Genomic DNA, 26,268 nt, shown 5'->3' with positions numbered 1-26,268 from the left:
GCTTGGGCTGAAGAAAACCTAGACGAGACTATTCGACAACAACTCGTTCAACCAGCGACAAGGAGCACGCCAAGGTCAGAAACGCATCGACTAAGCACAACGAGAGCAAAATAATTCGGCACTGGTTTTGGCCGTCGGTAAGATCAGGAACACCTATGATGCTCCGCAAATGGTCTCTTATCCACGATACTGAGACCAGAAAAGTCTATACTGTTGGGAGTTAGATTTACACCGAAACATCACCTTCGAATACCTGAACGATGAGGATGCCACAATTGACTAAGACCTCGACGCCCCGATCCTCATTTCCCCTAAGAATACGAAGTACCTGGAACTTTGATAGATTCCCCTCAAGGAGATAGGCGGACGATTGTGACTCGGGATGCTCAGTCCTGAACCGACTGTTCGGGAAATTCTCAAAAACTTCGCTCCCGGCCCTCTGTGGCGTTCTTCGGGAAAGCTTTTCAACTCAAAACTTTCGATGTTGGGTTCACGGTACGGGTTTTTATCCTCTACTTCAATTTAGTTTGGGGAAGAATGTGGTGGAAATCAGTCACACTATACATACCCTTTTTTGGTTTGGTACCGAAAGTGACCTGTATCAGTCCCCTCACTGGCGGCATGAAGGAAGCATATCAGGTCATACACTATTTACGACGACTATACGATACCATGTACGCGTATCAAGAATACGCCTATTATGGAACACCAGCGCTTGTCTGGACACAGGCGAGATGGAAAATGATGGATGGGTGTTGTAGGAATAAAGTATAAAGTTTGGAATCAGGGATAAGTCTCCACTTGAAAACGCAAGGGTCAGTGGTAGGCCTCCACGAGCTATATGACATACTAGCAGCGACCACAATCCATGTGGTCAAATCGTGTAATGCATATAGAAGAAGCCAGGCCATTTCAAGCTGATTGCATTGTTTGAAGATTACGATGCTATTATTTCCTTACAGTTCCTTGAACCCAAGTCATCCTGTCGTGATAGCTACTTGGATATCATAGCTACGGGTTGGCCCATATTATTAGATTTAGGCTATAAGTAGTGAGATATTCACAGAAGCAAAGGCTGAGTCATACGCCGCATCTGGTATTTTGTGCCACAGAAATTCTGGCACTTACCACGCACCCAAACATATCCTGTGTCATAATTCCCCCCCACTGAAATTTGGTCACACTAGTTCGCAGTGGTTCGTTAACTCTCAAGTAACGGTGGATCAAGTTGCTACACTGTTACAAGCATACTACATTCACAGATCCAGCTTGACATATTAATTTATACAGCTTGTGACTTCCCCAGCTATGTCAACTCGCCACCATGTAAGATTACTCAACGAAGGTGATTTTTCCTTCTACAAGCTATGATTATCCCTGAGCCGGCTTATCCTCTTGAGCCGACTTGCTCTCTGCCGAAAAGTTTAAACTGATACTGTTGACACAATGTCTCTCGTCGGTCGGAGTTGGGTAGCCTTCGCCCTTGAAAACGTGACCAAGATGTCCACCACAGTTGGAGCAAACGATTTCAGTTCGAAGACCATAAGAGCGATCCTCATGGCGGGTTACAGCGCCCGGGATACTGTCGAAATACGCAGGCCATCCGCAGTGGGATGAGAACTTGTGGTTAGACTTGTACAGAGGCGCATCGCATCCGGCACATGTATAGACCCCGGTCTCATGGAAGTTGTTGTATTTGCCAGTAAATGGAGCTTCCGTCGCCTTCTTCCTCAGAATATTGAACTGTTCTGTACTCTTGTTAGAAGTCTGTTTGATATTCATAATAGTCGGCTAGTTGATGGTAGGGGGCACCGGGAATTTAATGATTTCAACAAAATCAAGAACATTACTGAACTCCATGGAGGGCAAAGAGGAACTGTAACAGTCTTCGCCCAATCTGTATCCGTGACCTAGCAGAGCGGTGGAAGTTTGGGCTATGACATCCACCTGGTCCCGCCTCGGCTGGCCAAATAATACATACAGATACCCGGAGAAGCGGTTTACTTACCTTTGTTCAACACCGCCCGCCACTCATCGTCGCTCCTTTGATCGGGATAAGACATTTGGCCAGAGTTAGATCCAAACAAGCTTCCGAGGAAGGGGATGGATGGCATGGATTTGAAGTTTGGGTTTGAATGAAGTGACTGATCAACTCTGGCCGTAACACGAGCTCTGGTGAAAGCCGAGAAAGTAAAGAAGGTGCGGAGCAAACTTGGAAATGAGTACAATCGCATGGATTCTGTCTGCCCCAAGACAAATCAAGTTGTGTCTGAGGAGATGGTCGAGATTTATAGATATGAAAGTAAGCTGTTTGATGGCGTTAGGTTGTTGCAGGATTCTGGTTGATTTGGAATCACCATTCCGTTTAGCTTATAAGGGCTTCCAGAGGTTAAGCTAAAGCTTGTAATGGCGTCAGTGATTCTAGCTCTGCAACAATGACTAAAGGTGGCGGACCGCCCGACCCCACTTCGCCCACCTATTATCAATCAGAAGTGCCAAGACACTCGGATCATTGAATGCAGCGATCTCCGTTAGCGCGACCAGATCTCAAATTGACCACAATGTCGCTTTGGCGGCTGCTATCCGGTGCTGGCAGTGAATTGATAGACGGCAGCATTCAAATAAGCCACACTTACTGCACCCTGTCAGATTGTATGCCCAAACGAGTTCCGGATTGCTACCAGACGAACGCCAACCAACAATCACACGACAACAACTACGTTTTTGATTACTTCCAGCTGACTTTCCGCCACCGCGGCGACTTGACGATTCCCATTGCAACCCACTATGTCGAGACGAGCTGCTCCGAATCCGGCTGCGGAACGAGCAGCGCAGAACCAGGCGACAATCAAGAGCCTGTTAAAGCTGGAAAGCAACAAGATATGCGCCGATTGCAAGAAGAACAAGCGTGAGTTCGTCCTGAAAGCTGGCACTGCGGCACTGCACCACTGTCCATTAGCTTATTTCGACTACAGATCCACGATGGGCCAGCTGGAACTTAGGAGTCTTTATATGCATTCGATGCTCAGGAATTCATCGAGGCATGGGAACTCACATCTCCCGCGTGAAATCAGTTGATCTTGATTCATGGACCGACGAACAACTTCAGAGCATCCTCAGCTGGGGCAACGCGCGAGCCAACAAGTACTGGGAGGCCAAACTGGCTTCAGGACATGTGCCATCCGAAGCTAAGATCGAAAACTTCATTAGAACAAAGTACGAGCTCAAGAGATGGGTTATGGATGGCCCGATCCCGGACCCTGCCAGTTTAGATGTTGAGGGCGATGACGACATCCCCTTGAGCATCGTCAAAGAGAAGCAAAACATCGACAAAAAGGAGTCAATCCGGAAAGGGTCCGTTGGTCAATCCGCTGCACCCCGACATGTGGCAGCAGCACCTCAAGCCGATCTGATTGGCAGTGATGATCTACCTCCGCGAGCCAGTACTGCCGGGCCGCGGTCTACCCAAGCAACGCCCAAGGCTGCGCCCGCACCTCCAAAAGCGACGACGACCAAGGACTCATTATTTGGACTGGATTTCCTCAGTGACGCGCCTGCTGCTCCTCCCCGCCCAGCTAGCACCACGGGTAGTGCAGGTATGGGCGGTAGCCAGTCACGGCCAGACCTCAAGCAATCCATCCTGTCTCTATACGCTGCAGCACCGCGACCGCAGGCACAACCACAACCTTCTCATGCTTCACAAGGCTCATTCGGTGGGTATGGAGGGATGAATTCCCCACCTCTGCAATCGCCGACATTCGGGCATCAAGCCCAGAAGTCAACCGGTGGTGGACTTGACGATGCCTTTGCCGGACTAAGATTTGGAAATGTGGCATCACCCAAGAGCCCGCCGAATGATGCCTTTGCAGGGCTTGCAAATATGGCAAGCAACAAACCAACTCCCCAATCCAACCCTGCCTTTCCGAATTTGAGCGGTGGCAGCTTCTTTGACTCCAAACCAGCCAAACCAGCAGCACTTCAACAGCAGCCATCCATGGCGTCGTCTGACAGTTTTGGAGGATGGGGCTCACCTTCAACCGCGGCTTCTGCTAAACCAGCTCAACCAGCTTCATCCTCCTTTGGTGACCTATTTGACCTGTCCAGCCCGGTACCTGTTTCCCAACCCAAAGCACCTCTATCTCCCCCGAAGCCGTCGGCACCTTCCTCAGGATTGGATTCGGTTTTCAACCTGTCATCTCCAAAGCCCACACCTCAGCCAGCGCCAGTAGCCGGTACGGCGACTTGGAATAATTCGGATGTATGGGGCAATGCATGGGGCGAACCTGCAGCAGCTGCTGCTGCCCCAGCAACGCCAGTTTACAAGAGCCCTGGAGTGAGCAAGCCATCGCCACTTGGGGGCAGCGGCTTTGGTTGGGGAAGTTCGGGCGGGTCATTTGCCAACACGGCTATTGTTCCGGGGCAGTCCGGAGGATTCAGCACGGCACCCAAAGTAGCAGCTGATGAAGAATTCGGTGGTTGGACTAGCAGCACGGGTGGAAACACGGGCACTACCGCCAGCGCTACTGCTAAGCCCGCCAGCGGATTTGGAAACGATGATCTGTTCTCGAATGTGTGGCAGTAAATGGAGGGATAGAACAAATAACATACCTGCCGCCTTACACTCACCGAGAGACAAAGCTCTATTAGACTCCTGGTTGCGAAATTGGGAAGCCATGATTGGTCAAAATTGCACGCTAGGTTTAAGCCTTCTCAGCAGTAGGACAATTGAGACAATCCGATCTTTCCAACTACCTCTTGAATTACTATGTGCAAAAAAGGCCTACGCGACCCTGTATCAGACCGCAGCCTACCAAAACCAAAACGCCAATGCTATGCTAAACTGGAATTCCACCGCCTCCTTTTGATGCGCCAGCCCTGAATTGCTGCACAACGTACCGACTGCTGAAACCTGATGCCCATCCATAGTCCTTACTTCGATGGAGATGATGGGTCAAGCGGTTTTGCCTTCCATGTTATGTTGGCTGCAATGGAGATGATCTCGAATCCGAAACCGGGGGTTTCCCCCTTAGTCTGCCAACTCCTGAGTGGCCAAGGAAATCTCTCTTCCAACCCCGTATCCATCTATTCTCGTATTGTCTTAAAGCACACGAGCGTAGTGGTTTGTTGCTAGTCTGCAGAGACAGGTGTTCGGAAACCACACATGCACAATCGTATGCTCTCCCATATCCGCGACTCAGAAGAACAGCTTCCACATGTAATAGAACACCAAGAACACACCGATGATGATGCCCGAGAGCTTGAGTATAGCGACCTTGTTTCCGGAAGCGGCCATGCGACCCAGTCGGCCGGCGGATCCTTTGAGCTGTGATGACATGGACGAGAATGTATCGGTCTAATCAAGAGAGACAGAGTTAGTTGTGGATTCTTTGTTTATGCTGTCCAGATGGACCTGTCTAGAGGAGTAGGGCGACCGTACAGTGGTGTCAATGACATCTTGCGAGCGCGCGTTGTCGTAAATGTCTACCGTCACGCCACGCAGCGACGATACTTTGGCCGACAATTCTTCCAGGCGCGCATTGTTCTGGCGCTCGCGCTCGTAGGCTTCAGACATTATGAGGCTGGTGGTAATGGATTCTTCGGTTCTCGACTATTACGGGGAAGAGTTGAGTGAGGTTGAAGGTTGAATTTGGAGTCGGAAAAGAGGTCCTTGTGATGTACGTCCCAATGACTTGGCCTAGGTCGGTCTGGATTTACTGAAAGTTGGTGGTGGCGGGCGCTTTGGGGATGGATCAAATGCGTTTCAGTGGGGCACGGTCTGGGGTTTGTCAGGTGCTCCGGATAAGACGTCGGATTCGGGATACTTTCTGGAGCCGGAACTCGTCGTCTCTTAGCCCGGGATCATGAGATCGTGGTTTGTACAAAGTAAATAGACTGCAAAACGACAGAGGCCGTGTTCGCGGGTGGACCTCAATACTCTACATCGGCTTCTCGGCGCCTTTGGGGGTTGCATTCGTGTTCCACCAAGAGAAAGGGGCAAGACGATGACGCAGGCTCGAGAGATGGAATAGTGGCTGGACTTGAACACAGCCACATGACAACCACGGACTGGGAAGCGGGCATGTTTGCGACAGCAAGATGATTTGGTGCACCTCGGCAGGCTGAGCGTCACTCGTCAGCTGCACGAATGCAGAGTGGCGTAAGAAGGCAAGCTAACGGCTGCCCACGTCCAAACACTAAATCGACTTGATGGATATCTCGGGACGGTGTGTCCCTCCCTGCCTTGTATTGCGAATTACTATAACTTCCTAGAGTTCCCTATCCATATTCACGTCAACCAAAGAAACATCATTGTTGCTTCGCCTTTGTCAATCCGGCTATCCGGCGATAGCAACGCCTAAGCCCCGCAGGAGCTGACATAGTATACCCCACTTCGTCATCTACGCTGTACTAAGAATTCGCACCTCGACTCGAGAAAGCTCGCGACATCTTCAGAAAACACTCGTTGGACCAAGCACTCGTGGGCGACCGTGACAGATCAGCCGCCATGGGTATCAATAACCCTCTTCCGTCGTCTATGGCGTGTAAGTCAATCCAAAGCTTGTACCACTTCGAGTCATGCTACCCCCCCCCGCCTCTGCTTCCGTGCTGGTCCCGCGCCCGCCTCGCGATCCACCATGATTCAATGTTGCTTCTTTTACTGACTTCCTCTGCCCCAATCAGCGGAATGCAAGAAATGTGGAAAGATCCTGACCTCGTTCGTTGACCCACGTCAAGCATTTGGCCCCGAAAAGGTCATTCCTCCCCAGGTCCTCGCCAACGCCAAGGGCCTCGCCATCCTCACAGTCATCAAAGCTGGTTTCCTGGGCTCCGCACGGTTCGGTTCCGGTCTCGTGGTCGCGCGACTACCCGATGGATCATGGTCGGCTCCTAGTGCCATCATGACGGCGGGCGGTGGATTCGGAGGACAGATCGGGTTCGAGCTCACAGACTTTGTCTTCATTCTCAACGACGCCGGCGCAGTCAAGACATTCGCTCAAGCAGGATCCCTCACCCTCGGCGGCAATGTGTCTATCGCCGCGGGCCCCGTTGGACGAAATGCAGAAGCAGCCGGCGCTGCATCGCTGAAGAGCGTAGCGGGCATTTTCAGCTACAGCAAGACCAAGGGGCTGTTCGCCGGCGTCTCACTAGAAGGATCCGCTATCATAGAAAGAAGAGACGCGAACGAGAAGATGTACGGTCAACGGCTTACCGCCCTGCAACTCCTCACCGGCTCTATCCGACCACCACCGCAAGCGGCACCGTTGATGGCCATCCTGAACACGCGCGTCTTTAGCGGTATGCGCTCCGGTAGTGTGGACGACAACATGTACAACACCCCAGCGTACGACGACCAGCACAACGACGCCAACTGGAACAGCCCACAGCAACGAAACAGCAGTTATGGTCAACAACAACCACCTGAAGAGTTCGGCCGCCCCAAGCGGGCGAGTACCGTAAGTGGTTTCAGTATATATGCAGTAGATCGAATCATGTATTGACTTGAGTCCATGTAGTGGCAAGACGATGTCTACGACAGGCCTATAAGTGGCGTGAGTCGTACCAACACGGGTGGTGTCGCACCTGACGACTACGTCTACAGGGACCGTCAGTCACCCACAACGAACACGGGATTCAGCGATCAGAAGAAGGTTGGGCCAGGCAGGCCCGCCGCGCCGAAACCAAACTTTGCAAGCAAGCAGGCTCTCCTGAAGAAGAACGAAGCAGTAGCACTCTTCACATTCGAGGCGGACCAGCCTGGTGATCTTGGTTTTAAGAAGGGAGAGGTTATTACGGTGCTAAAGAAGACCGAGAGTGAGAACGACTGGTGGTATGTGTTTAGCCCCAAGCAAGTGACAATATATGCGCCTATCCTTTACCCGCCTCGTTGTCACTTCACCTAAACTCGAATGATGTTAACCTTTCTGACAGGACCGGTATGATTGGAACGAGACACGGCATATTCCCTAGCAACTATGTTAAAATGAAGGAAGGATGAATAACGCCTCTATGATGCGTACTTGGAATCGAGGGATACTGGGGCATCCATTGTCTTGCGATGCTTTGGGAGAATGGCGCTTGACTTATTCAGCGGAAGACGGGGCGAGGCATTGGGCAGCATTTAAGTTTGTCGTGGGTGCTTATTTCGAGAACTTTGCGCACGTAGGAGATACCACTGAACTGCTTTGGAAGACTTACCACGCCAGTTGAGACCGACAGGAAGAGCCCAATCACTGCTCTCACGTCCTGAAAAATCGACGCAGGGATTGCCAAGCGAGTTGTCGTGCACAGTAGTTTACATTATGTTGGACGGAGAGTTACAATCTACGAGGTTATTACGGTACTACCTTCGGTGTTGGTCTACGCGTGATCTGAGCAGGTGGTTACAGTTGACTAGGACAATGAAATGTGCCTGTGGCCGAATGCGACTTGGTAGGCCAGAATTGACATTTGTTTCTCAGGGTCAGTTCTGTCGTGCCAGGGGCCGCCAGTCTTACCATTTCAGAGACGAAAATATCATAGCGATTGCGTACATGATAGCAAGCAATGGGTTTTTCACCAAATCGCGCTCGATGCGAAGATTTGTACATTGTGTCTCATGTGTCGATGTGTCGATGTGGTCTTTCCATTCGTGTATCCATAAGTGAAGTCGGAGCACACGCTATTCACAAAGTACTTTCCCTGGGTAACCAATGATACTCATCGGGTACTTTCCGTGCTGGAATGTCATGAAGTTCATTCTTCTCGATTTTATGTTAGCACTCTCTATCCATCCATAAAGGTTGGCGACCTCGTCGCGGTGATTATACGGATGTTTCATGCCTGCCCAGAACCAATTGAGGAGGATGCTCACTACTGAAAGAAACCTAGCTAACGTGGTTTCAGTTTGCAAGCAGCTGAAGAAAAGGGAATAGCCCAACTACTTGTAGTTAGCCATATCAGCGAAGACGAACAATATGGAGGTGTTTAAACAGCTACAATACCCTTAGCAAAGTCTTTCAGGGGGTTTGGGGGATTCAATTAAACTACCGTTGGTTCAAGGGGTAAGTTAAACACACACACCAAAAAGTCTCGCGACATGGAAAAATACTTGAGAGGCACGAGATGCGCGTATGTGTAGAATATAATTCCGAGCGAGTAAGTTTCAATATGGAACAAACTGTCATAATACATACAAAAGTTACATCGGTCTACTTTGCTCAGAACACCTGTGTTACGTGTTGAATCGAATTGTGTTACCACGACCACTTCACCCATACACCTATATAGCAGAAATAGTGAACCTGCACGTCCAAGCATAGATAGTTATAGTTCCCACAAGAGGTATTGATGGTTCTGGTGTGCTGTGTAGTCATCACGAGTCCATAGGGCACCGAGTTAACGACTGCGTGTCTTCATTGAGATGAAACCACGCTTGCTCGTCCTCGTTCCATTTCCAGTAATTCTCGGGAATATCTTGAGGGTGTTTATGGGGCGTCTCTGTGTTCCAAGAGAGTGATTCGAAAAGATCCCGGCAATCTGAAGAAACAGCGTCGGCATTGGCCTCGTATTCTGAGGACGGGTTGAGGAGCTTGAAAGACAGCCTTCTGGCTTCCGGGTCCGCCCAGATGCCCCGACCTTTCACTAGCCGGCTGCTCCAATCACCATTCAATTCCTCAACCTGATTTCGGGTGCCGGAGCTTTCACTCGGAGGTGAAGCCTCGCAGTAATTCATCACCCCGTTGTCTTGACCGGCTTGTGAGTCTGGTAGGGAGCTGGCCGATGTGGCAGTGTTACTCTTCGACGACTCACCCGCCGTTTTCTGACTCTGGGTGGTATGTGTATTGGTTTCGGATGAGTACGCTTGAAGGTGATTTGTTGGAAAAGGTCGTGGATAGGCTGGTGCCCTCAGTCGGTATTTTATACATCTTCCTTGAGCTTTGGAGACCCTTAGAGTCGTTCGATCAATTGAAAATCGAGACTTAGGTTCAAATAGCGTTTTGTTCGTCACATGCCGATCCCGCGCGTCGGTCAATCCTTTGATCAACGGCTGAGTGTGAGTAGGTGGGTTTGCCGTCGATTTCTGATCTGCTTGGGGAAGTTGTGTATCTGGCTTCTGGCGAAGCGGCAGTTGTATGGGATTGGTGTCCATGAATTTCATATCGCAATCCGAGAATGTCGATAATTTGTGCCACGTTTTGTACGTTATCGGGTTAAAACAATCGTCAAGGGTAAAGGACCAGGCAACGAGTACCCAGTGATTCGTCAAACTTTCCCTAGAGTCTAGCTCCGTTACATCAAAACCGGCAAGCTTGCAGAAGAACACCCTTGAGATGAGATTCTCGTGCTCCGTTGATTGCACCAGTGCTGTGATTGGACTGTGTCGAATGTCATCCCAGCAGTTCTTGAGGCCATGGAGAGAAAGCTGTAACACATTGATGAGTGTTTCCATGTTTTCAGCCGCCTTTCAGACGTCCCCGGTTTTTAGGTTTTATTGATGAAGAAGAGGTGGTGATTTCGTTTTTCAATCCATACGAACTCCCAGGATTCCGTGGCGCAACAAGTAAAAGATTATCACGAGAAAGCCAGGTGGCATCGCTGTACAGCAACATGAATCATATTCGTCCTTTATGGTTGACTTTATAGACTACTGCCTCAAGTAAATACTTTCAGTTATATTTGCATTATCTCCCTGAAATCATTCATTAACGATAAAGACATAGCCAAGCTTACTCTCCAACTGTATGGCTTCCGCCTTGCATATGTGGGCGCCGAACCATCACGAGCATCTGCCCGGCATGCTAACGTCCTACATCAAAGATCGCCCTCGTAATAATAGATCATCGATCACCTGGTCTTTTTGTTCTCTGTTTGCAATATCACACCATGAGAGGGGCTGACAGACCACCCACCAATGGAAGCAGATTGCAACGGTAGCTGCAAGCCTCCTGTAGCTGATCAACAGGCGCCGGGCGGGCCTTTCCTCAATTCTCCAATTTCCAATTTTATCATATAAGTGATTTTACAGTTGAGCCTTGTCCGCCAGCTGATTTGCCCGCGCCAGGAGTTACCAACCGATCTGAATGGTCTGTAGTATCCCATATTGCGACGAGACGAGTTGGTCTACAAAGATAGCAGCACATGCTTCCCCAAGCCTGAGACTGAGACTAACATAGCCTTAAAGAATGTATGTTTGCCATAGAGTCAAATCAGCCGCGCGAAGAAATGACAAATGAAATTTGCGGAAGTACATACGTCTCTTCGCGGGGCCACCGACCCCCTCTACGACTAGAAAAGTCATGGACAAAATACAATCCGTCATACGGAGCGAAATAGCCTGCCGGGTACACTGCAAATCTGAGTTACTTTACTTTCTCTGTCTATTTCCGACGGGAAAGGTTCAACATAGCGTCACTAGCTGCGATGATGATTCGTCCTCTAGTCAGCAACTCCAGTGGAATAGACGAGGCAGAATTGTCGCCTTGCCAGTTCTATGGGAGCGGTATAGAGAAGAATATTTATGTCCGCAATAAAAACTCGCGTGGAATTAAGTGCCTTTTGAATCTGTCACTATTGTCTATCATTCGTTTACTCGAAAATAGAATGGACTATCGCCCCATCAGACCTAATCGACAGACGGGAACCAACACACCAGCGGGTGGTCACGATTCGTCTACTTTAGTCGTAAGTTTATTGAAAAAGCACAAGTCATGGGGACTGGGGCGAATTGTCATAAAAAAAGGTTCATCGTGCTGTTTTTTCAATCAGCAGAAACAAGTATAGCGTGTAGAATCTCCAAGACTACAAGCGACTAAGTAAATCTAGCAGATACGAACCAAGCTGTGGGGGCACCCTCAAACATAAAGGCGACAGGCTCATCCACCGGAAGAGTCAGGAGACGGACAGAGTCAGCGGTCGCGAGCTCCTCGAGGAAGCGAAACTCGTGGTTTCGGAAAAAGAGGGTTCAGAATACGCCGAAATACTCGTTGCCCAAGCGAAAACAACCCTCAAAGCAGCAATTTCAAAGTGGCAACGCGAATATAGATCCCCCATCTCGGATTCCATTGCTGGGACGAATTATAGAACCAGCTATCGGCGGTTCTTCAACAAGAATGAACAATTTGCAAGCTCGACACAGCTCACAATCGCCAGGTCGTAATAGACTGACGCCGCCATCAACGCAAGGGGCTAGGCCTCTGCCATACTGTCCAGTCAACCTGGAGGGCGAGCCACTGTTGAGCCACAACAACTCTGGAGCTCCGGATTCCATGATGTTCTCTAATGTCGCAGATCATTTACGGATCAAAAGCGTCCCAATGGAGCCGGGGGAGCATTCGATTTTGACACCTTACGGCCGCTCCACCCCAAGCCGCAAGTCCGAAGTAGAGGTCAAGTCTCTTGGTGCGGAGCCACGCAGGGTTCTCTTGCACATAGTCGATGGGCTTGATCCAAATGAACCCCAACCTGCACTCACTCACGTCTACTTGGGCAGCAACTATTGGGATCCAAAAGGGCGTGGTCACCGTCATGATAGGATCCAAGCCCCACGAAGTAACGAAGATCCTGGAGAACAGATGGAATATGGTAGCGCACTTCGAGCAGAAGGTTCTTCATCCACTTCAAAAAATCCATGCCCCTCAAGATGTTGACTGACATTGAATCAAAGATGGCTTTGCTCTGGCTTATCATAGCGATGTGGGTCCAGCGGCTACATGGACCGCATCTGGTTGTGCCGTTCACGGATCAGGCTTCAGTCCCGCAGCGCAGGGGGTATCTGTGGATCAAAGCCAATCCATAGGGGAAGATCCCAGGTTTGATTCATTCAATGCTGTATTCATGCAACAAGCGTCTGCAGACACGCAATATGTCAGTCAGATCAGCTACCCCGACTGTACGAACGACAGCGTATACCGGAGTGTGTACAGTTTCGGGAATCTCCCAATGCTCGACGCCAGCCATAACTTATTAGGTATCGCTGCGCCTGAACTTCCGGCGGCACATATGGAGGTTGGTGGTAGTGGACCTAACCCAGACGACAACAATTCCCAGAATGCATGCCCTCACATCTCGGAGGAATTCCAGTTCTTCAGTCCGCAAGGATTTGGACAACTTTGATCAAATATTTGAACCGTCAGAGACTGGACAACCGGCATGCAACTATTGAAGGGCCAATAAATCCGCAACCAAATGCTTGGCTGAGTGTTTGCGCGCAGAGAATGTAGCGGGAATATCCTATCAAAGGACTAGGTACGATCCATGTCCTGTCTTATACATAAATCTGCCAAGCTGACTGGCGTTGACTTGTTTTTCATATTACAGTATGCAATAACCCGACCTTTTTAAAGTACAGTCTCTGACTGAAGACTTTGAGGGCGCAATCTGCATTAAGGTGTTGGTTGGTCGAAGATCCGTATGGATTATAAAAATGAGCGTGGTTTTCTCCAATATATATGTGCGTGCTGGCTGTCAAGTATTGAAGTCAGGGTTCCATATGCATTAACGGTGGTGTTTATGACGTGTTGGCTCGTTCACCAGTATACAGCGAGCCAGAAGTTGTTAGTACAACCTACGTCACCTACTAACGCACTCAAAGAAGAAGCAATGGTCGCCAATGCTGTCAGCTATTTGGGGGGTTGAGGAAACTACGTGTTTTTCGTTGAACTAGAAGAATTTCAAAAAGACAAGCAAAACACCCCCCCAAAACAAAAACCTACAGTAATCGCATACTTATAAAGAAACGCGCAAGTGTATACCCATTATTCCTGGAAGTAATAACTATTTCTTCTAGAGCTGTATACAACCTGACAGTACTTGAAAATGGTTAAGGAGTACGAGTTCCATCAGTGCTTCAACTATATCTTTGTCACTTATGCTTGTAGCCCAGTAGTTGGAAGTCATTATTCAGTGGGATAGCGTACCTTAAACTGACTTCGTACGGAAGAGTGAGTTATATATCTTAGATACCCTTGATGCTACCCGAAATCTTTCGGAGCCCAGACGACTGCCTTTTTCTCCTCGTCAAGATGAAACCATTGCTGTCTGTCCACGCTCCAAGTCCAATACTGTTCTGGTGAGACTTCGTCGGCTTGATTTTCGTGTGGCACTATCCAAGAGACATCATCTCCAAGGATGTGCCAGTACTCTGGAGACATGGCGTCCAGGTTCGCTTCATGCTCTGAAGAGGGATTCAGAGCCTTCAGACTGCTTCTTTTCTTTTCAGGATTGTCCCATATTCCTAAACCATTCGCTATCCTTTCTTCCCAAGTCAGGCTCGTCGTACCTTCCGAGTCGTCATCTGATTGCTCAAAACTGCTGCGAAATGACCCAATAGAGTTACTTGTAGCGTCCCAGCCTCCGGTCATGCGTTCAACTCGAAGTAATACTGGTGTTTCACTTCCACCACCTAAGCTTCTTCGTCTGCCATCCGTGCTCTTTAGTTCCCCTGGCTGTGTTTTTGCTCGGGAAATCCGAAATGGTCTCGAAGTTATACGACACGGACGGGCTCGAAGGTGATATTTGTGGTACCGTCCCAGCGGGTCCGAGGCTCTCACGGTCTTGCCATGGACAGAAACTCGAGCCCCTGCCAAGAAGTGAGAGTTTCTTGACGACTGGGCAACTTTGTTGCCACATTGCCCTTGACGAAAATGCGTATTGAAAGTAATATGAAGTCGATCAGAACTATGTATGTCGACTGCGTGCTTGTGGTTGGGAGACAATGGGCGGATAGGAAATTGCAGAGGACGTATGAAATTGGTCTTGTCGCTTGTGGGCCGCGACGTAACGGAGTTATCCCAGGCAACACGAGCATGCTGATATTTTGTCTTATTAAGCATGAGTTGACTGGACATTCCGAGTTTAGTAAAGGTAATGAGGGCCAATATCGGGCTCATACCACTAGTTTCTGGAGATTAAGACGGTGACTTGTACGAGGTAGCGGCAATTTGACTTGAGAGAAATCGCCATTGAGAGATTCTCCACAGCACAATTTGTAAACGTTCGAAACTGATGGTGGGTGGAAGTTTGATATATATGGAAAAACACAAAATATAATGAAATGAGGTGCTTTTGGATAACTCAAGACCAACAAGCTAAGAACTGAGACTGAAATAGGTACTTTAAGGAGATGGGGACTTAGCACCAAGACTGTGATCGCACTCCTCTGACTATCGCGTTGGCAGTCACGTTTTATACACGTTCTAGTAGATGTGGTGTATAAATATGGACCGGTCGCCCTGGTGAATGTGTGAATTGTATGTTCGAGGTGCATTTGATCAGATTAGGGCATAGGATGCGATTACTACCAGCTCGCCATGTCGAAGGCTGCCAAACTCATGCCATTTTGTTGACTAGAAGGCTCTAATTTCGATGAATCCGACGAGGCTGCCAACGGCTGATACATGCCCCCAGTGAGGGGGGCTATCCTGATATCGCGTACCCCGAGATGGGGGTGTCAATCACATGGATGGGCTGCAAGCCTCATGCAGGCTTGTCACAGCATCGCAATGTTGGAAATTCCAAAAGTCGGCTACATTTGGTAATAATCAAGATGATTAAATTGCAAGTCTGACGTCAAATGACGCAAAAGCCTTGAGTGCGGTCCAAGTCAACGGGCATAATTGATTGGGAGCTCAATTTGCACTCAATATAGGGGTGGGTGTCATTGCATGTCTGTCTTTTGACCACTGAGCCACTCCTTCACAAAACCCTAAACAAGACGCAAAAGCAGCTTATAATGGCGAGTTTTTGGAAAGAGAGAGGAGGCCTCACTGCTACATATGTTGTTGCCAACGCACACCCGTGGCCTCTGTCTCAGCACCCAGAAGACCCGTTCTGCTCGAAGATTTCGATTCAGCTACGTTCAACTTCTAATTGCCTTGATCTTGCACCTGTGGCCTAACAAGATGTCGCGGAGTCGGTCTTCAAGACAGAGGTTTCCTCGTCGCATTGTCAACCTATCCTGTCCCCGGATGTTGTGGTCGGGTGCGCAGCATCTGAAAATTCGGTTAAGTTAAGAAACCAATATTGTAAATACACTTGCTCCATCTGCCTTTGTGCTGTTCACCTAGCGAAAATCCCGACATGAATCCTTCCGACTGTAAACCCAAAACGAAGCTCTCCACTGACCGAAAGTCAGCCTAGTTTCGGAATTTCATTAGGAGTCCAGGGAGCCCCATTGATAGTGTGCTTTGGATTGCTCGACATCACACACCCAAAGCAGAAAGTTCAAATAAACAGTTTCCTATAACACTCTTCTTTGCTACTTCATTGCACTGCTCGCAATAGCATCTCTCATTAATCGGCGTTTCCTTCCAAATTCCTCACTTACAGGATTGCCTGCATCAGGATATGACACATTGATTGCGACGAAGATAACGCCGAAACCGCAAAACCTTGACGTTTATTCTCGCAGGTTCTGGGTAATGGAAACCCGAGACTTTGAACAGTCCGCAGCACAAATGGGCGAACGCGGCGCTTCTACTCGACATCACAAACGTGTTTGGACACTGTTTTTCCAGAAAACCCCAGGTAAGAATAATCTCACATTCTTTCAAAGCAAACTATTTGGCCAAAGCATTTGAACCCTTTGTGATCTCATGATGCTATGCAATATGGACAGAACCATATTGATCCGGAAACAAATATCGCCCACCATAAGCGTCTCCATGCTACCGTAACCATTTGGTACTCTTCCAAGTTGTATTAGAATAATTGCGCTCTGGCCTTCCAGTTCCTATGTCATTGACCTGCTGCAGTCTTCCTTTGTGACATCGCTGACCGCTGTGTTAGAACCAAGGCAGCAGCGGAATGCGAACAGAACGATTAAGTCGGGCAAGAATGGACGCAGGAGGAAAAAAGTTGGAAACATCGGTCCCGTTCCCGCCTGCAGGCTTACTCCCCGCGATCGCCGTCGTCCTTCACCGTCAAACACGGCTCCCAACTCCTTCAACACGAACCCCGGCGGTGTGCACCAAAACGAGAGCATCGCACGTACGATCACAATCCATCAAGAACCATCTCAAGCCATTGGATCCTCGGCGCCAGCAAACTGGCCGTCCGTCGAAAATCCTCCCGTGGTGAATATCCTTGATCCATCTGCAGGCAACGACAACATCATGAATAGGGATGGGCGTTGGGTCAAGAGCAGACCCGACCGACATGCCGAACAATCCGTCATATTCACTGCTGTTGTCGAACGGCTGCAGTTGCGGGATATGGTACAACCATGTGTGCCAGGAGAACACGCCGACCGCCTGACACCCGTCGGGAAAAGGCCGATGAGGAGTTGGATTAATTTAAGAGTTCAGATCTGGCCGCAAAACTGGAAGGAAATTATTTTTCTAGTCCTTCATGACGTGGACGAACGAGACGCTGAAGCGGAATACGTCTACCTCGCCAGAGACTTCTTCGCCGCGTCGCCGTCTCCAAGTCAGCAACAGCAACGGGGAATGAGCAGAGCGTATTCGGAGATGGGCCCATTGCAAGATGAACAAGGGAGCTTGAGCAACAGTTCCTCGCAAGAACTTTACGCTCAGACCTTCCAGAGTGTCGGTATGTAAAAATTCGCCATTGTTAATCTCAAGGAGTCAAGACTGAATGAGTGACTGACGTCGAGATAAGCAGGTGCAGAAGTGGGCCAACCGTTAACACAGTCGCCTTGGCACCAGTCTGACTGGGATATGCATTCTATTCCAAACCCTCCAAACCAATTGGCGGGATTGGGGCAGGGAATCCATCCAGTCAATGCTGCTCCTATGCTTTGCGGCTTCTCTCCTTCGCCAATGGTCAACGGGAACCTGCCGATGACGCTTAATACGTTCAACCAACAAATGCACAACCTGATCAGCGGATCACTGCCAAACCCTGACTATTTCATGTCGCCGATGTCCCCTGCGCCCCCATTCGTACCCGTTAGTAGCGCACCCCCTCTATCTGATGGCACTTTGTCTTTTTCCGATCAGACCATCAACTGTGACGATTGGGAACCTCTACCGGGCAACCCTTACCATTGGCCGTCATTTGGGTTTCAGCCCTGAAAACCCAATCGAACGGCAGCAGGGACCTGAGTGCTGGTGCAGCACGGGTAGGGTTTTGGTTTGTGGAGGACACCGGATAACAGATGATTTGTCCTAGCAGACGATCACAAAACGTTACGTTTCAGAGATTACATGATCTCGCAGCAACCCATGCCGGCGCCCAAGTGGGTAGGTACGGCAACTACGCCTTTCAGGTGTAAATTCCGTTTATCGCGACAGGTTCAGCAGCAACAGCCCTGCGATCCCAGTTGGACGCGCAAGTCACTACCGATTTGTCTCTTTGGAATTCAGGGTCATGTCATAGGGCAAATTGTGTACTAGTTTGAATTTCATAGTCTGTCTACCTAAGCAACAAACCATGTTTTCTGTTTCGTACTTGTTTCCACATGTCGTGAATATAGGGTGTAAGAGAGGAGTACATTACGTACCCTTGACCCTCCGTGGATTGCTACTCCTTAGAACTGTGGATGCATTCCTGCCTATTTCTTTTTTGAGACTTTCTACTACTTGGGGTCAAGGAATTCGGAATTCCTCTCTACCGAGTGATATTTGCAGAAATTCGAAGGAATGATTGTAGAAAGTCAAAAATTTTCAATCCATTCTAACTGAAGTTCAGTCTTTTAGATCATCTATCTATAACAAGCAGGGTAGGATGTCCCTATGTAGCTTCTGGATATTTAACCCCGCTTATCTCCGGTGCAGGTCTGCTGCCGGTGCTTAAGGATTACTTTATAGCCTTAACAACTCTCCATGTTTCTTCAATTAACAGTCTCAATACTTCATTTATTGACTGATGACGATTAATAACCGCTTCGGATCGACTTTCAGGTGTGATCCGATCCCTATTCACTTTTTCACATATTGTATTTCCGCCACCAACAACTGAAGGCTTACCGACCTCGCTAGCTGAGTCTATTTCAGCGGGACGGTGAGCAAGCTGGACGGACCGATTGTTAGTCAAAATTCGGACTTCCCTCCCTTGTGAAACCGTTATCAGTTTCTCTATCTCTCCGTGAGGAATTCCCATCAAGACCAAACCGCGTTCCTTCTTCATCTTCTTTACTCATTTCAAGGTCAGTGAAGGAAAAACGCGGCTTTCTGTTACACCTCGCTTCTCACCTCTTCTAGCCTAGCTGAGGAAGGCCGCTCTCCCAATTGGCATGAATGGCGACCAAAGTTTCGTCATGTAGCTTGAGGGCTGGAGCACTGGCAGTGCCTCGCCAAACTGTTACCGTTTCTCGCCTGGCTTCAAATCGCTCATTTCGATCAGGCGATGTCGAACTACGGCGTGGGCTGCGCCTGCTATCAGCAAGTAAGTTTTAAGAATTCTCAGTCATCATTTTACCCTGTGTGCGTCCAAACAGGAAGTTCATCTCGAGTCTCATTGCAGTGGGATCCAAGCTCCACGGTAGTTTCGCTTCGGCGTCTGATCTGCCCCCAACTGCCGGTTTCGGCGCGGACTAGTGCAGGCTAGTGCTGGCTCGTGCTGGGATCGGTGACTGGATTCGCCTCACGGTGTACCGCAGGGGCCTCGTACCGGTCGCTTGGTCTGCCACTGATGGGCCAGCGATTTCATTGGGTCGAGGTTGACGTGGGGATTGTGGAGGCACAAGACCAAACTCAGATGATACCCCTGTATCAGTTTTTGGTCGCCTGCTGCGAGAACCGCCTGAAAATGCGTGGTTTCTCAAAATTTCTGACGCACCTGTTTCGTTGCCTTTTCCATCTATCCGTTGCAGATTGAACATGAGAGCATTAGTTCCGGTTTAGAATTCACCTCGTCTTTGGCCTATAAAATCCTCTCGTTTCTGCACAATACTTTGGGTTGCTTTATTAATTACCATCTGGCAATTATTTCAGAAAAGTCTTGCTAATCCATTTTCAAGCACATACTACTACCCCGCGATCATCACCACTTGGTCCGGTGACCCCGCCATCTTGTCAACAGAACCCTTTTGGCTACCAACATATAGAGCGTTTTCACAACACGAGTCATGCAATGGCGAGGTTGAACATCAAGAACATCAACCCTCACGTGGTTGAGGCTCAGTATGCCGTCCGTGGTGAGCTCGCCGTCAAGTCAGAAGTATACCGCGCCAAGATTCGCAAAGGCGAGGGCAAGGACCTGCCATTCAAAGAGGTCATCAGTGCAAACATTGGAAATCCCCAGCAACTCGACCAGAAACCCATCACTTTCTTTCGCCAAGTTCTGAGTTTGCTCGAGAACCCCAAGTTGCTCGAGCATGAGGACGTGTTGATCAACTCTTTGGGGTACAAGACCGATGTCATCGAGCGCGCAAAGACACTGCTGAGCCAGGTCGGAAGCGTGGGCGCATACAGTGCCAGTGCAGGAGCCCCGGGGATCAAGGAGAGTATTGCCAAGTTTTTGGAGAGTATGTGCCTCTAGGTGAATTTTGTCAGTGTACAATGGGCCATCGTCGTGCTGACCGGCAAACACAGGACGAGATGGCTTTCCAGCCGATCCATCGCGCATCTATCTCTCTGGTGGCGCCTCTTCCGGTGTCAACACTCTGTTGCACATCATCTGTGCCGGCCAGAACAGTGGCATCCTCATTCCTATCCCGCAATATCCTCTCTACACCGCCGCACTCGCCGTCCTTCAAGCGAAATGTGTACCCTACTATCTGGACGAGTCACAGAATTGGGGTACCTCCCTGGCTACCATCAAGGAGTCCTACGAAAAGGCCAAGAGCGAGGGCACTGATGTGCGTGCAATCGTGGTCATCAACCCAGGAAACCCTACTGGTGCCTCGCTCTCTGAGGCCGACATCGGCTCCATTATCGACTTTGCCACGCAAGAAAAGTTGGTTGTCATAGCCGATGAAGTGTACCAAACCAACGTCTTTCTTGGCACCTTCCACTCCTTCCGGGAGGTGCTCCTCAAGAAGCAGAAGGATGCTCCCGGCAAGTACGATTCACTGGAGCTCGCCTCGCTGCACTCTATCTCGAAGGGTATGGTTGGCGAATGTGGCCACCGCGGCGGTTACTTCGAGTTGATCGGATTCGACCCCGAAGTCGAGGAGCAGGTCTACAAGTTCGTTTCCGTCATGCTCTGCGCGCCCGTTATCGGCCAGTGCCTAGTCGAGCTGATGGTCAACCCGCCTCGGGAAGGCGACCCGTCGTTCGAGCTCTACGACAAGGAGTACAACGGCATCTTCAATAGTCTGAAGGAGCGTGCTTTTGCGCTCTACAATGCATTCAAGGATATGGAGGGAGTCAAGTGCGGCGAGCCCCAGGGCAGCATGTACCTGTTCCCTACCATCACCCTACCGGCTAAGGCTATCGAGGCTGCCAAGAAGGAGGGCAGGTCACCGGATGAATTCTACTGCCTGCGCCTGCTTGATGCGACGGGCGTGTGCCTCGTGGCTGGCAGCGGGTTTGGGCAGAAGGAGGGTACTCTGCATTTCCGGACGACATTCTTGGCGCCTGGTACGGAATGGGTTGGTTCTATCAAGAAGTTCCATAAGGAGTTCATGGACGAGTTCAGATAGACCTCGTCGTTTTCGTCTGATAAGATTGTCGCTTTGAGATGCGGCGACCGGTTTGGGCATAGGATGGCGAAAAACAGTTGGCTTGGGTTTCATCAGATGAGATAGACCAGGATGAGCCTATCAATTCAAATGACATCATGAACAACAGAAGAAATGATAGACCCAAACGCATCATTCCCCGCATAAGCATTGAAAGCCTGCGTCTTCGGGCCGTCTATCTTGATTATGGTACATATGTCTACTGCACAGACCCATCGGGCCCACCGCGTCTCCTGTCCCAGATCTCCCCTGAATCAAAGTGTCTGCGAATAGAGGACTGATGTGCTGTAGCCACTTTGGAGAGGGTATCCACCTATTATCTGCAAGCTAGACTCAATAGCAAAAAAGCCACTACGCTCTCTCACTGCCACGCAACCGCACAGCCTGACCATACTTCTGCAACTTAGTAATGAGCTGATCACCCTGCTTGACGACATCTTGGTATTGCTTGTTCTTGTCGTCTGGTCGGTTGGTCTCGATCACGCCCTTGCCTGTCACGCGGTCGATGGTGCACGGGATGCGACCACCGGCAATGAACTTTGCGAGGTCACTGGGGGTTTGTTAGTATAGACCAAAAAGAAACGGGGTAGAACAAGTTCAGTGAGGATGGCATACTGATCCAAAAAGTCGACCGTGACGCCAAAGTCATTTGCCATGCTCTCAAGTCCTACCACACGGTAGCTCTGCAGCAACTGCTGGTATGCTCGGAGCCGCATCTCGCGGATGAACCAGCCCCTGTGCTCATGCAGGTAGCGGTCCTGCGTCAGGAACTGCTCCTCGACCAATGCAAGAGCCTGGAAGAACGACTTGTAGTTGCCGTTGTACAGACTGTTAACGAGCTGGGCCAGTGACGAAAAGTCAACGGCCATCTCCGACTCAGGCTGGTCAGTGCCGGTGCCGAGAGTGGTCAGGTTGACCACCGTGGTGCCTTTGGTTGGCGCGCTCGGCGTGCTGGTGTCCTTGACATCAGCCATCTCGGCGTCCTCAGCTCCAGGGCCCGCTGAAATGGCACCAGTCAGAGCCAGAAGCTTGTCGTCGCCGTCTGCGCCGAGGATGGCCTTGATCTCGGGGGCGTCGACAACCTTGCTCTTGAAGTCGACTCTTTTCAGAGAGACAGAGCCGGCCAGCACCGAGTAGACGACCAGGTTGGAGTATGTGCACAATTCGTAGCTAGTAAAGGTGGACAGAGAGTCGAGTAGCAGGGGTGCGGCGAGGTTATAGGAGCGCACCGTCAGCAGGTGCAGGCCCTCGTAGGCCTTGAGGCGGTTGCGACGATCCCAATCACCTCCGCTCTCCACAAGTGCCTTTGCTCGCGTGACGTGCTTCTTCACCAGGGCCTTGTCGCCATAGAAGAGTCCCATGCGGATTATGGCCAGAACCAAGTCGATCTTGGTCCCGAGGATACCCGTCTTCTCGAAGACGTCTTCGTATGCTGCTATCGCCTTGTCCTGTTGCGGGTGTTAACATTGTCACGAAGGAGGCAAATCTGGCTCAAGGCTGTAATATGACGGACCTTGTCACCAATTCTGGCGAATAATTCGGCTCTCTTGCCCCTCGCAGCAATGACCTCGGTGTCGCCGGCATTCTCAACAGCCTCGTCTTCCTCCTTCTGGAAGGCCTCAAGCTCCTGAACGTTCTCCGCCTGTAGCTTGTTGTAGAGGTCCTCGTCCCAGGGCAGGTTCGCGCTAGATGTCGAGCTCTTGCTTGCCAGCATGCCGACGGTACTCGGCTTCCGGCTTACCGACTTCCCTGGTGCTGATGATGTCCCTTCACCGATTGTGTTCAAGATTCCCTCGACGGGGTGTGCCAGGTACTTGTACAGCGGCGCCATCTTGTGTTCGTTGATGGCATCTTGGAGGCTCTTGGCAGCTGCTTGTTGAGCAGGACGAGCGGCATAGGGGTTTGTGAGGTTGAAGACGTGTTGGCCCAGAGGCAACATGGGCCACTTGGCGTATTGTGGATCGGACCCCATGTTGGTGGTATGTTTTGATAGGTTTGTTTGACGGGCTGGCAATCGATGGTAATACGGAATGGGAAAGATTGTGGCGGGAGAAAAGTACGGCCGTGCGATTCGCGTCGTGGGTGTATCAAATGAAGTGAGATGTCGATCTGAAGCTCCAGTGCAGCAGAACAGCTGCTGTTTGTGAAGCAAGGCCAGGCGATGTCTAGGCGCGGCCTAGCGCTGAATCGGGCTACAAGGCGGCAGGCGCTCACGTACTCCAAATAAGCGCAGCCAATCATATGATGGGGGTGGATGTCATTGAGCCTGAATTTGTACTAAAGGATGGAGTACTTCGTACCTTCATTGTTGCATGCAACGGTCAGATATTGATCCACATGTCCAAGCAAGCACTTGCATCTCGACCTCTAACTCCTCTTAACTTCAGAACAAATCTACTCTTTCAACCATCTGCCTCGGCTTATTACTGGCATCAACTCTAGAACCCATCTCTAGTCTGCTTTCTCCATTGCATAGAATCCAAACCTCCATCAATTCATTACCCTCAGCCCGCAATGGCAAGCGACGAGTCGGAAGGGGAGCTTCAACCCTTCAACGCAAACCGCCTCCAATCAGCAAAGAAACGCAAACACTCAGCATCACCTGAGCGCAGTGGTAGCTACAGTGCTCGCCGCCAGAAAATCAGCTCCAACTCAGATGACAATGACGAGCTGCCCCAGCCTTTCGACGCGAAGAAACTCGAACCGGCCAAAAAGCACCAACGCTCTACTTCGCCGGGAGATGCACCACGGAAACAGAAGAAGCCCGGCCGACGCGCTCGTATAACAAATGATGAGGCGGCTCAAATCAGGCGGCGACAGGAAGAACGCGACAGAGCCGCTGCCGAAGCTAGTGCCACCATTGCGGCAGACCCATCCAGAGCTGCTATCAATGATGTGGTCAGACAGCACTACAACTCTGTGCCAGAGCGGGGACGGGAATGGAGAAAGACTGGAAGTCGCATCAAGGGCTTGCGATCGTTCAACAACTGGGTGAAGAGCACGATCATCCAGAAGTTCTCACCGGACGAAGATCATACTCCAGGTGCTCATGAGCGTGGGCGAGACATGGTTGGAGTGGGCAGTCATGAGCTCTTGGTGCTTGACATTGGATGTGGCAAAGGGGGCGACTTGGGCAAATGGCAGCAGGCACCGCAAACGGTTCAACTGTACGTTGGTATGGACCCTGCTGAAATTTCAATTGAGCAGGCTAGAGAGCGCTATCGCAGCATGGGCAGTCGCGGTGGTGGCGGAAGAGGAGGTAGAGGCGGCTTCAGAGGAGGACGTCAGCAGCGGCTCTTCGACTCACGATTCTTTGTCAAGGACTGCTATGGCGAATCACTTGGAGACATTGATATCGTACGGCAAGTCGGCTTCGATCCTTCACCTATGGGAAGGAGCGGGTTTGACATCGTCAGTATGATGTTTTGCATGCACTACGCCTTTGAGACCGAGCAGAAAGCCCGAATGATGCTACAAAACGTGTCATCAGCATTGAAAAAGGGTGGTAGATTCTTGGGCTGTATTCCCAATTCTGATATTATTGGCGAGCAGGTCACCAAATTCAACGAGCGCATGGCAGCAAAGAAGGAAGGTATTATCGAAGGCAAGGAGGCCCCAGCGAACGAGGATCGCGAAGAAGGAGAAGCCGAGGAGACAGCAGAGTGGGGCAATGATCTCTACCGAGTGAGATTTCCTGGCAAGACCCCAGTGGACGGTATCTTCCGGCCGCCTTTCGGCTGGAAATACAATTTCTTCCTCGACGAGGCAGTTGAGGAAGTGCCGGAATATGTGGTGCCCTGGCATGCGTTCCGAGCTTTGGCCGAAGACTATAATCTCGAGTTACAGTACCACCAGACCTTCAAGGAAGTTTGGGAGACGGAGAAAAACGATCGCATTCTGGGCCCTCTTAGTGAGCGCATGGGCGTGCGTGAGAGAGGCGGAGGGCCGCTGCTGGTCTCTCCCGAAGAAATGGAGGTTGCCAATTTCTACGTTGCTTTCTGTTTCTACAAGGTCTAGGTACGCGCCGACTTCAATCTGGTTGCTGGGCCTGGGGCATCTGCGAACAATTTATGCCATTGCATGTTGCATCACAGCCCTGTGTCTCACAAATTGTGCAACAGCTCTACTCGATATTGCGTATTTCCTTTTCGGTCAAACTTTTACGGAGCTTCCCGACTTGTCGTCGGCCACGCAGCTGTAATACACATAGTGGCTTACGTACCACTGCCCAGTGCCAGAAAAGTTTGGCTGCGTCCACTAAGTTGTGCACAACCAGCCGCAATACTACAATTACATACGTTACGAGCGCCTAGAGATCAGATAAGACCAAGTTTCTATGTAGTTAGGCAATGTATGCACACAACCCCTGCCGGAAGATGTCTTCTTTCTGTTAGTGGTTTCCTCTTCCATCATGCGATACTTCACATTAGCCAAGGGTCCAATTTCCCAAGATAGGATAGGATAAGACACAGCCACTAGTCGATGGCAGCCAAGCAACCAAGCCGCATTGAACTCCTCAACGAAAGACACCCTGCGACTCATACACTATTCATCCGTTTTTCTCTTTTTCTTTCTCTGTTTTAGTGATGCCTTCTTGTGAGAAATTGCTGTCTGGGCCTTTCTTGTATTGTCAATGTCTGATATCGGATATAGCAGATTTCAAATACGTAAAGGTAGGTGGTTATATCCTCTATGCAATAAATAAT

The 26,268-nt window shown here is 50.1% G+C and overlaps 11 protein-coding genes across 11 annotated transcripts; 6 read left to right on the top strand and 5 right to left on the bottom strand.

Moving 5' to 3' along the window:
- Positions 1-1,148: 1,148 nt before the first annotated feature.
- BCR38DRAFT_439713 (Mss4-like protein) lies at positions 1,149-2,416 on the bottom strand. Its single transcript, XM_040860652.1, has 2 exons — positions 2,009-2,416; positions 1,149-1,748 (listed from the first exon to the last, which is right to left on the bottom strand). Exons 1-2 carry the CDS (start codon positions 2,232-2,234, stop codon positions 1,372-1,374), a joined length of 603 nt encoding a protein of 200 aa, XP_040713334.1. The 5' UTR covers positions 2,235-2,416; the 3' UTR covers positions 1,149-1,371.
- A 371-nt stretch (positions 2,417-2,787) lies between these two features.
- BCR38DRAFT_347208 (uncharacterized protein) lies at positions 2,788-4,582 on the top strand (the record flags this gene model as incomplete). The annotated part of the gene is made up of 2 exons (XM_040856321.1): positions 2,788-2,908; positions 2,976-4,582. 2 exons carry the CDS (start codon positions 2,788-2,790, stop codon positions 4,580-4,582), a joined length of 1,728 nt encoding a protein of 575 aa, XP_040713333.1.
- Positions 4,583-5,194: 612 nt separating this feature from the next.
- Positions 5,195-5,572, bottom strand: BCR38DRAFT_459176 (uncharacterized protein; the record flags this gene model as incomplete). The annotated part of the gene is made up of 2 exons (XM_040862253.1): positions 5,195-5,353; positions 5,438-5,572. 2 exons carry the CDS (start codon positions 5,570-5,572, stop codon positions 5,195-5,197), a joined length of 294 nt encoding a protein of 97 aa, XP_040713332.1.
- Positions 5,573-6,505: 933 nt separating this feature from the next.
- On the top strand, positions 6,506-7,996 carry BCR38DRAFT_348172 (uncharacterized protein; the record flags this gene model as incomplete). Its single annotated transcript, XM_040856401.1, has 4 exons — positions 6,506-6,542; positions 6,682-7,454; positions 7,515-7,828; positions 7,930-7,996. 4 exons carry the CDS (start codon positions 6,506-6,508, stop codon positions 7,994-7,996), a joined length of 1,191 nt encoding a protein of 396 aa, XP_040713331.1.
- Positions 7,997-9,352: 1,356 nt separating this feature from the next.
- Positions 9,353-10,429, bottom strand: BCR38DRAFT_487010 (uncharacterized protein; the record flags this gene model as incomplete). Its single annotated transcript, XM_040864101.1, has 1 exon — positions 9,353-10,429. The coding sequence occupies one exon, from the start codon at positions 10,427-10,429 to the stop codon at positions 9,353-9,355; it is 1,077 nt and encodes a 358-aa protein (XP_040713330.1).
- A 1,151-nt stretch (positions 10,430-11,580) lies between these two features.
- On the top strand, positions 11,581-13,224 carry BCR38DRAFT_494324 (uncharacterized protein; the record flags this gene model as incomplete). Its single annotated transcript, XM_040864720.1, has 3 exons — positions 11,581-11,661; positions 11,768-12,132; positions 12,669-13,224. The coding sequence occupies 3 exons, from the start codon at positions 11,581-11,583 to the stop codon at positions 13,090-13,092; spliced, it is 870 nt and encodes a 289-aa protein (XP_040713329.1). The 3' UTR covers positions 13,093-13,224.
- A 449-nt stretch (positions 13,225-13,673) lies between these two features.
- Positions 13,674-15,324, bottom strand: BCR38DRAFT_439708 (uncharacterized protein). Its single transcript, XM_040860651.1, has one exon. It carries the CDS (start codon positions 14,865-14,867, stop codon positions 13,950-13,952), a length of 918 nt encoding a protein of 305 aa, XP_040713328.1. The 5' UTR covers positions 14,868-15,324; the 3' UTR covers positions 13,674-13,949.
- An 869-nt stretch (positions 15,325-16,193) lies between these two features.
- Positions 16,194-18,190, top strand: BCR38DRAFT_30518 (uncharacterized protein). Its single transcript, XM_040854606.1, has 3 exons — positions 16,194-16,503; positions 16,765-17,526; positions 17,596-18,190. The coding sequence occupies exons 1-3, from the start codon at positions 16,398-16,400 to the stop codon at positions 18,009-18,011; spliced, it is 1,284 nt and encodes a 427-aa protein (XP_040713327.1). The 5' UTR covers positions 16,194-16,397; the 3' UTR covers positions 18,012-18,190.
- Positions 18,191-20,010: 1,820 nt separating this feature from the next.
- On the top strand, positions 20,011-21,523 carry BCR38DRAFT_411136 (alanine transaminase-like protein; the record flags this gene model as incomplete). Its single annotated transcript, XM_040858541.1, has 2 exons — positions 20,011-20,404; positions 20,472-21,523. 2 exons carry the CDS (start codon positions 20,011-20,013, stop codon positions 21,521-21,523), a joined length of 1,446 nt encoding a protein of 481 aa, XP_040713326.1.
- Positions 21,524-21,913: 390 nt separating this feature from the next.
- Positions 21,914-23,534, bottom strand: BCR38DRAFT_347344 (26S proteasome regulatory subunit-like protein; the record flags this gene model as incomplete). Its single annotated transcript, XM_040856339.1, has 3 exons — positions 21,914-22,112; positions 22,178-23,010; positions 23,076-23,534. The coding sequence occupies 3 exons, from the start codon at positions 23,532-23,534 to the stop codon at positions 21,914-21,916; spliced, it is 1,491 nt and encodes a 496-aa protein (XP_040713325.1).
- Positions 23,535-24,217: 683 nt separating this feature from the next.
- BCR38DRAFT_293803 (mRNA capping enzyme-domain-containing protein) lies at positions 24,218-25,579 on the top strand (the record flags this gene model as incomplete). Its single annotated transcript, XM_040854482.1, has 1 exon — positions 24,218-25,579. A coding segment is annotated over one exon (1,362 nt), but the record flags the coding sequence as incomplete, so codon positions are not given.
- Between the last annotated feature and the right edge of the window lie 689 nt (positions 25,580-26,268).

The sequence above is a fragment of the Pseudomassariella vexata genome, assembly GCF_002105095.1.
Source record: "Pseudomassariella vexata strain CBS 129021 chromosome Unknown BCR38scaffold_10, whole genome shotgun sequence".
NCBI classification, from domain to species: domain Eukaryota; kingdom Fungi; phylum Ascomycota; class Sordariomycetes; order Amphisphaeriales; family Pseudomassariaceae; genus Pseudomassariella; species Pseudomassariella vexata.
The sequence above is the reverse complement of the archived record's forward strand: the minus strand, read 5'-3'. Positions and strand labels throughout refer to the sequence as shown.

Bases quoted from the DNA above. Each gene is read 5' to 3' on its own strand.
- BCR38DRAFT_30518 (XM_040854606.1), top strand. From the start codon at position 16,398: ATGGAAACCCGAGACTTTGAACAGTCCGCAGCACAAATGGGCGAACGC. The intron at 16,504-16,764 runs GTAAGAATAATC...CCGCTGTGTTAG, and splicing joins GTTTTTCCAGAAAACCCCAG to AACCAAGGCAGCAGCGGAAT. The intron at 17,527-17,595 runs GTATGTAAAAAT...CGTCGAGATAAG, and splicing joins TCAGACCTTCCAGAGTGTCG to CAGGTGCAGAAGTGGGCCAA.
- BCR38DRAFT_439708 (XM_040860651.1), bottom strand. From the start codon at position 14,867: ATGAGCCCGATATTGGCCCTCATTACCTTTACTAAACTCGGAATGTCC.
- BCR38DRAFT_439713 (XM_040860652.1), bottom strand. From the start codon at position 2,234: ATGCGATTGTACTCATTTCCAAGTTTGCTCCGCACCTTCTTTACTTTC. The intron at 1,749-2,008 runs GTAAGTAAACCG...ACAAGAGTACAG, and splicing joins GCGGGCGGTGTTGAACAAAG to AACAGTTCAATATTCTGAGG.